At 39.9% G+C, this 7,895-nt stretch overlaps 1 protein-coding gene across 8 annotated transcripts in view; it reads right to left on the bottom strand.

Annotated features, from left to right (window-relative positions):
- The window catches only part of mef2d (myocyte enhancer factor 2D), a 160,343-nt gene that overhangs the window by 51,792 nt on the left and 100,656 nt on the right, over window positions 1-7,895 (bottom strand). For 5 of the 8 annotated variants that reach the window (XM_015378230.1, XM_015378717.1, XM_015378385.1 and 2 more), the window contains exon 4: window positions 6,330-6,467. In XM_015378230.1, the coding sequence (XP_015233716.1) occupies window positions 6,330-6,467 (138 nt within the window). Of the gene's footprint in view, window positions 1-6,329; window positions 6,468-6,599; window positions 6,726-7,895 lie in introns of all 8 variants that reach the window. The other 3 variants (XM_015378466.1, XM_015378552.1, XM_015378800.1) reach the window with 1 other exon arrangement.

Below are 7,895 nucleotides of genomic sequence, written 5' to 3'. Positions count from 1 at the left end.
TGTTCAGCATGGGGGTGAGTAGAAAATGAAGGCTAATCATGTTTTGGGTGTACTATTCCTTTAAGGCACAGCTGCTGAATGCCCTAACGAAGCGGTCTACAAATGCATGTATTGGATACCGAGGCAAGAAAAACAAAAAGCTAATATCAGACATATATATATATAAAAATAAAAAAAATCATTGCATCAGTCGATCTCTAGTCTGTTTTATGACACTATAACTTTTTTGGCCCTCAGGGGCTGGATAATTTGCCATGAGGGTTCGATTTCGATCCTTTCATTTTGACACGTCTGCTATAAAGTATTTATATAAAAATACACATAACCAAAGCCTAGAAAGGCGGACAATTTGGAATCAGCAATGTTACCTAATATTTTTTTGTCTTTTCTTTTTGATCAAAGCGTTTCAAATGACTGCAGGAAATCAGTCTAAAAGCTTTATATTCCATGCAGGTCTGTGTTCTGCCAGGAACCACACAGGCAAAACCTCTTAGAGCTGTCTCTTTAAGTAAGTGGTTTTGGAAATTAACTCTTCAAACGCCCGACACACATCCCCACTAACACACACCCACACACACTCATTGAGCTGAAACATGCAAAGTGAATTAGTGGAAAGGCAGAAGAAGCGTTGTGGCCTTTCTCCTCTAATGCCAAGTTTAAACTCTTTTTGCGGCAGCAAGTTGTTGCTTTTGAGTTATTGGTAGGCATCTCATTGCATGCATACCCCCCCGACGTATCCTTCCCTTGGAAGGCGAGAGATGATCCATGAGCTCACGTATTGAAATCTGCCTCAAATTTAGTGAATCTTACCCAAAACAGGGATGAATCACAGAGATAGGGTTCATTTACTGAAGCCCTTTCTTTTATCAAAGTGTCTAGAATGATAACTGAACTGATGAAAAAGGATGACCGGACTACAGTGGGTGTTAAAAGAGAGAAAAAGAAATAATAAGGTCAAGGACCTCAGGTTGTCCAGCCATGCAACCCATTTCACCCGGTTTCATCTCAATCTGAAATAAGGACTTCTATATATGGAATATGGGCCACTGCTGCTCTGTACTGTACTCAATGTGCAGAGACCCAGTTTAATGGAAAGAAGGACAGGGACACCTCGCTGCCCTTGATCCCCACCTCTGTCTGAGTGTTTAAAAAAAAAAAGTTTCATTTCATAACAGAAAGAGAGGGATCAGAGACTTTTTGATTCCAGCAAAGCCTTATCTATTTCTGATAAAAACTCATTCCATGAAGCCATTATTTCAGATGAATGAAATAATGAATGTTGGAAAAATTCTAGATCAGAAATAAAAAAACGTGGTAGAAAATATTGAATTATATTACAATATTATTTATTATATTATTGAATTTTATTATATTCAAACCACTGATACCTTTGAATTTACTGGTTAGATTAGCAAAGTGGAAATCTGCAAAGGGGATGTGCAAACGGAACCGTCTGTGGTGACCTGGGATGGGGAAGAAAGCCGCTAGCAGCTAACAGCACTGCACACGGGCGCAAAGCGGAAGGTGACGGAGAAAGGATGGATCAATGGTGTAGGTGGATGGATGGTGGGAGGGAGGGGGTCAATGTAAAGAAGGTGGAGATGAGTAAACACAGATGCAGAAATCACTGGGGAGGGTTTTTCTTTTCTCTATATAGCCTTCTGTGCTAACATCACTAGCAGACATTACAATAGAAAACATTTTCTTCTTTTTGATCGGATATATTTTTATACCCATTAGTACCTCAGAATTAATTTGGATTTGCAAATGAATTTGACTTTTTTTGTAAGAAAAAAAGTAAAAAAAACTGATGCATGTTTTTTGGTTTATGTTTACAGGCCGCTCACCTTTATGTGCATGTTTTGAATTTAGAAAAGAAAGCCTAAAATGTACCGGAAAGTTTCATAAAATCCTAACAATCGCCATCGAGTGACGTTTCCTTCCTTCATCACTGCATGCTCTTTCTGACAGCATGACTCTACGTCAACATCTCTTCATTAGTCTTTTGAATGTTTATTTTTAAACTTTTCTTCTGTCTACAATGTGCACCATGTTTCCCTAAAACCAATTAAACCAAACCAATTAGTTCACCATTCTCCACTTCAAGACTTTTCTAATCAATACTACTGAATGGAGATAGGAGGGTTAAGGGGATGATATCCATCCTCTTACGGATATAAGGCGAAGGATGGGAACCAGGGCAGAAAAAGCAAACCTGCTGGGTAAATAATTGACCAGGAGATTTTCTGGAGGCTCGTGTGAGAAAGCTCAAGGCCTCTTATGTGAGAAATAAACAAAAAGAGAGAAAAATCAAAGCTCTTTTAATTCAAAGAAGCTCCTTCAACAGGCGTGTTTACTTGATGAAAGGTTAAATCAGGATGAAATACACTCATAGTCTGCTTCTCTTTTCTGAAAGTTATCTACCTGTCTGTATTTCATTTATATATATTCTTTTTAATTTGTTAAAAAATTGTCTGACAGAGAGGTGTTTTATAATCTACTAATATTTAACTTTTACTGTTTGAATAAAGATTCAGCCAATATTAATAAACCCAGCGGGTTTAATTTAGATATCTAACAAGAAACTATAAGATATTTTAACATGTAGTGACAGAAAAATATATATTATAGGTTCCCATTCTTTTGAATATGTAAATGTCAGATCCTTCAGCATCTGAAGGGTAATTAAAATCAATCCTGTTTGATTCACTATATCAACAGCTGTTCTATGCATATGATTATCTTATGCTTAACATCTGAAAATGAAATTTCATGTGATTCAATATGTAGCAGCGTCAGTTTATTGCGTTTTATGTTGGATCTATACAGAGCCTGTACTGACACAAGATATTCAGCTACTTGCTCAAGGGCACCATGGAGGCGGATGCAAAAAGGAAGAAATCTATTTCTTATTCAATTTAGAAACCCTGAATCACAGAACCAGAAAAAGGATCAAATCAGAGAGCCGCCGGTCACAAAAAAAAAGGTTTCTTTTTTGTTTCGCCTACCAGTGTGCCAACTACCAGGAACAGATATGTAAGCTCAAGCCAAGTGTCCTGACTGTTCTGCTTCAGCACTCTCTCCATGCCTTAGGAGGCATTTTAGTACAAGTGGGATTAAGCATGTATATCCCGGCCCCTAGCCGTCATACAGGGGATTATGTTGAAGAGGGGAGGGACGGCTGGAGACGCTGTATACTTCTCTGTGCTTCCTTCCACTGAAAGGTGAGCCGGGTGAATCAGGTACACAAAGCGGCTGACTGAAACAGCAGCAGTGGGCAGCAGCGCTCCTCCAGTGGAGCTTGACTAGTAGCCAATCAATGCAGGCCATAAGCGGCACATCTCTAAGGGTGGTAGATTGAATGCTATTCTTCTCCTGCCACAGCTCTCTCTCTTCGGAGAAAAGCCCTTAAGAGCCGTTTCGGCTCACGCAGCAGAGAGGCTGAGTCAAACTCAGGAGGGCAGAAATTCATTGAACTGATTAAACTGAGAGGTGCTTTAATCAGGGATGAGCACAACCGATGGTGCGCTGTGTCTAAATGCTTTTCTTAATTTGCCCTAAAAGTTGTTGGGGTTTTTTAGGCTGCTCAGTGGAGCAGCGGGGTCTCCAGGTTCTCTCTGTGCATGTGAGGGTTCTCTCCGGGTACTCCGGCTTCCTCCCACAGTCCAAATAACAGGACTTATAGGTTAATTTGCTACAAAATTGTCCTTAGGTGTTTGTGTGTGTGAATGGTTGTTTGTCTCTGTGTTGCCCTGCGATGGAATGGTGACCGGTCCAGGGTGTACCCCGCCTCTCGCCCATAGACAGTTGAAGATAGGCACCAGTATCTCTTGCGAACCCAACTGGGGTTAAACGTGACATAAAATGGATGATTTTTTTTCTTTTTTCCATTTAGACAGAGGTGGAAATTGCCTCAGACGCTACAAAAACAATTTGAGAGTTTTGTCTTTACAGGCATGCAGCATAATATAAGATTGGTGGGCCAGATAGTTTTCTACTTTTAGCTACTTTAGATCGCCAAGGTAACATAGAATATTAGAAAATATGGGTAATAATATGGTTAGACTCCAGAAGGGATTTGATTCTTATGAAAAGAGTGCGATACAGTTTGTCCGATTGGCGTTGCCGTATTCTATATGATGACGTCATCAGCAGGGGATCTTAACCAGATCTGCCCGGGTTCTGCGTATGCCAGTGACGTTACTCTACATTGCCACATAAAATAAAACATTGCTGTTGCCCATGCATCGATAATAATAATGTTAGCTTGTCTAATTCCCGATGAAGCTTTATCTTAAGGATAACAAAGCTGAAGAAATCTGTTTATGGTGAACGAAGTAATTTCAAGTGATATAAAGGGGCAGAGCTGGCTAGCGCTGTGGCTAGATGTGCTCAGTAGCTAACAGGTTAGCCTCTTTTAGCTTGTTCAGTTAGCCATATTAAGTTACACTACTTTTAACTTTGTGTCAACAGCAACTGTTCATTTCCTACAAGTTCAATAACTTGTTTTCTTTCTCTACAAAAATCTTTACGAAAGTCATTTTGTTGCCTTGTTAAATGGCAGAGCTCAGTCTGTCTTAGAAGGCAGTGCTTTCCTTAAAGACTGAGAGTGTTTTCTACTTTCGGCTACTTTAGTACGCCGATAAAATGTAAAATAATAGCAAATACGGCTAATAATATAATGAGACTCCAGGAGAGTTCTGATTCTTAAGAAACGGGTGCAATACAGTTTGTCCGAGTGGCATCGCCATATGACGATTACATAAGAAGGCTGACCACCCGCGCTGAACTGGTACCTATACCGTCAAGCTTTATACGCTAAAGCAGTTTAGCAGTTAAACCCACACCTTTTTGGTTTTATTTTTAAAACGTGAAAACATAAATTTCCTCCACTTCTTTCATGTTGGCCTTTAATAAAAACACTCAAGTTAATTGTTGTTGAGAGGCTGAATTTGAAAAATTCCCAAAAATTAATACTGTATCACTATTTTTAATACTAGAGGTTAAAAAGATTACAGCAACACGGCTGTTAGAAAAAGGTTTGACACTTTTTTAAACTAATTTCACAGTATAATTAACACTGTTGCAGAGGGAATAAAGGAAGACTTTTCCAACCCGAACCAACTGGCCAAACCCTTCTGCAACACCTAAACGTGACTAGTCCCCTCCCAGGTGCCCAATCAGACAGGCAGGCAGACAGCAAGAGGGGCTGTAAATTGAATGCTCCTCATTAAAGTGACATTAATTGCATTATTGAGCACAGAAGGGGAAAAAAAATGAATCACAGTGAAGTTGGCAGAGGAACGGAGCACTAAAAGAGGTTTGGCAGCGTGCCAGTCAGAAGGCAGAACCTGGATAATGTGAGGAGCACATCAAGGCAGAGGAGAAGGATTACACACAGACTAAACTGACCTCACCAATTCTGCAAACACCAGGCAGATAATAAGTGCACCATTTTTAAACTGCAGAGCACACTTTGTGTCTGAAGTCACACTTTTCTTTCTTTAATAATGCAGGGTATTACCCAACTAGCATTACAGGCGAGAAATCCAACCGCTTAAAGGCATGCTCTCAACATGTAGATTATTCCTATAAAATATGATTTCCCAGTGCAATTTCCAGCTGCTATGCCAGCTTTTATGAAAACTAGGGACCTAGTTAACATGGCTCGCCCTCTATTGCAGTTTCTCATACTTTAGTGAACTTGCAGAAGCATTAAACAGTTTTACAGCAATCATAAGTCCAAGGACGCTTTTTACTATGGTGAGCGATGAATAATCCCATTAAAGCAAATGGCATTTGGTGTTGTGCTTACTTGATTTAGGACTTTTTTTTCTACCCTGCAGTCACATTTAAGGCACTGAAAATAAGTTGGATTTATACCAGTGGAAAAACTGGTTTGTAAAAGATTATTTTGCAGCATTTTGAATACAAAGCATCTTTTACTTTTAAGAGAAATTGTCTCGTTGTAAAATATTTGTTTCTTTTCTTCTCTATTTGTAATAGGGGCATATTGAAAAAAAGTTTAATCATTCAAATGAACACTTTACAGCTAAAAACCAGTGTGTAGTTTTTTTAAATCAACCGCACACGATGGAGGAGGAGGGTTTAAGGGTGGTGATTTTAGGAGTGACGAAAAGTGACTGTTGGTAAGCGGTGAGGAAGGTGGAAGAGGTGAGGGGAGTGGGGAAGGCAAGTGCTCTGTGAGTATTCAGACCGCCTTTAGCATCCAGAGTCTATTCATTTCCGGTCAGCAGTAGCAGTAGCAACATGGAGGGTGGGGTGGGGTCAGGGGGGCTGGGTTGCACAGAATGGTGGGAGGTACTCACTGACAGCCTATAGTTCTGCATCATTTTATCAAACTCCTCGTCAATTTTTTTGTATTTCTCCTCAGTGCGGGGGGTGAGGGAGAAGGGCTCCTCGGGGTCTGGGCTCTCAGAGTCCCGGTGCTCTTTCTTGTTCAGAGCCTTCGTTCCCCCGTACAACAGAAGCAGAGGCCACAATGACAGAGAGAAATAGACAGAGACGGCAGATAGAGAAGGAGAAGAAGAACAGAAAGAGTAGGTTAGAAAAGGTGACAAAGGTATGATGGTACTCACGCCATAGCGTTTGAAGAGGCTGTCCAGGTCCTCGGTCTTGCGGTCATTTAGCGGACTTTGGTCGATGGAGTCATCGCCGTCGGGCTCGGGGCTGTTGCAGCCATTAAAGCCTTTCTTTCGCAACGTCTGAGGCGGTTAGAAAAGGGTAGAGGAGGAGAAGGAGGAGGCACATTTACATTTCATTATCATGCACATTCCTCATCACCGCTTTTACTTTCCAACACCAAAATATCAGACTAGCTAAATGAAATCATTTTCTTTTTTCTGTGCTGAAACAAAAAGGAATCATCTCGGCTGCACCAAGCGCGTTGACTCCTACACCGCTCATTGAATTAAAAATGAAGTAGTTATGGTAAGATGAACAGTTTGACCCAACAGATGACATCAAACTGTTAGTTTTCTGGAGGCATTTTCTACAAGTGGAAAAAAATGACCTCTGATAAACCTCAATCGATTTCTCAGGTCAGCAATTGTAACATCCGCCACCCACGAGGAAGCATGCTATTACGAGCGAAGCTGGTCTTGCTCACCCTCGAAGGCCTCCGTGGAGGTTTTGGCTTGAAAAGGTGAAGAAATTAAAGATTTTGCTTGCAAATCAAACACATCAAATGAGTCACCCCTATGTGAAAATAATACAGTAGGTACATTAAAATTTGCCTTTTTTCAAAGTTGCTCTGCAAGCTAGAGGGCATGGGTCATAATGGTACTACACTGTGAAAGAAAAGGCAAGGAATGAAAGAAAAGTCAGAGAACCACAAAATAAGAAAACTTGCATAGAGTATGACCATATAAATATATAGAGGAAAAGAGTGAAAAGGGAGTAAAATGGAATACAGAAAGGATACAAGAAAGGGAGGAAGGGAAGGACACAACAAAAAAGATATAGAATGGAAAGTAGGAGATAACTTGAAATGATTAAAATGGGAGTAAATTATTTATTTGACCACACTTATCTGTGACTAGAATATATTAAAATCAGATTTCAGACTGCTGCACAGCTGGCTGAAAACATGGTGCTTTTCCTTGCTTTTAAAACATTTAATAACAACAGCAACATTAACAGAACAAGTTATTAACAAAAGAAAAAAGTTACAGTCATAGTAGATTGATATATATATATTAAGGATAACATGTAGCTATAGTTTGGCTAGCTACTCTGGTTGCAAGCCAAACTACATAACTACTAAATGTTAGCAAATATCAGCTTGTAATCCTTTTGTTTCTATTCTATTCTAGAATCAGAGATCTGATTGTTCCTTATGTTCCTAACAGAGCACTTCGCTCTCAATCTGCAGG

Source organism: Cyprinodon variegatus, unplaced genomic scaffold, assembly GCF_000732505.1.
Source record: "Cyprinodon variegatus isolate N-32 unplaced genomic scaffold, C_variegatus-1.0 Scaffold0, whole genome shotgun sequence".
NCBI classification, from domain to species: domain Eukaryota; kingdom Metazoa; phylum Chordata; class Actinopteri; order Cyprinodontiformes; family Cyprinodontidae; genus Cyprinodon; species Cyprinodon variegatus.
The sequence above is the reverse complement of the archived record's forward strand: the minus strand, read 5'-3'. Positions and strand labels throughout refer to the sequence as shown.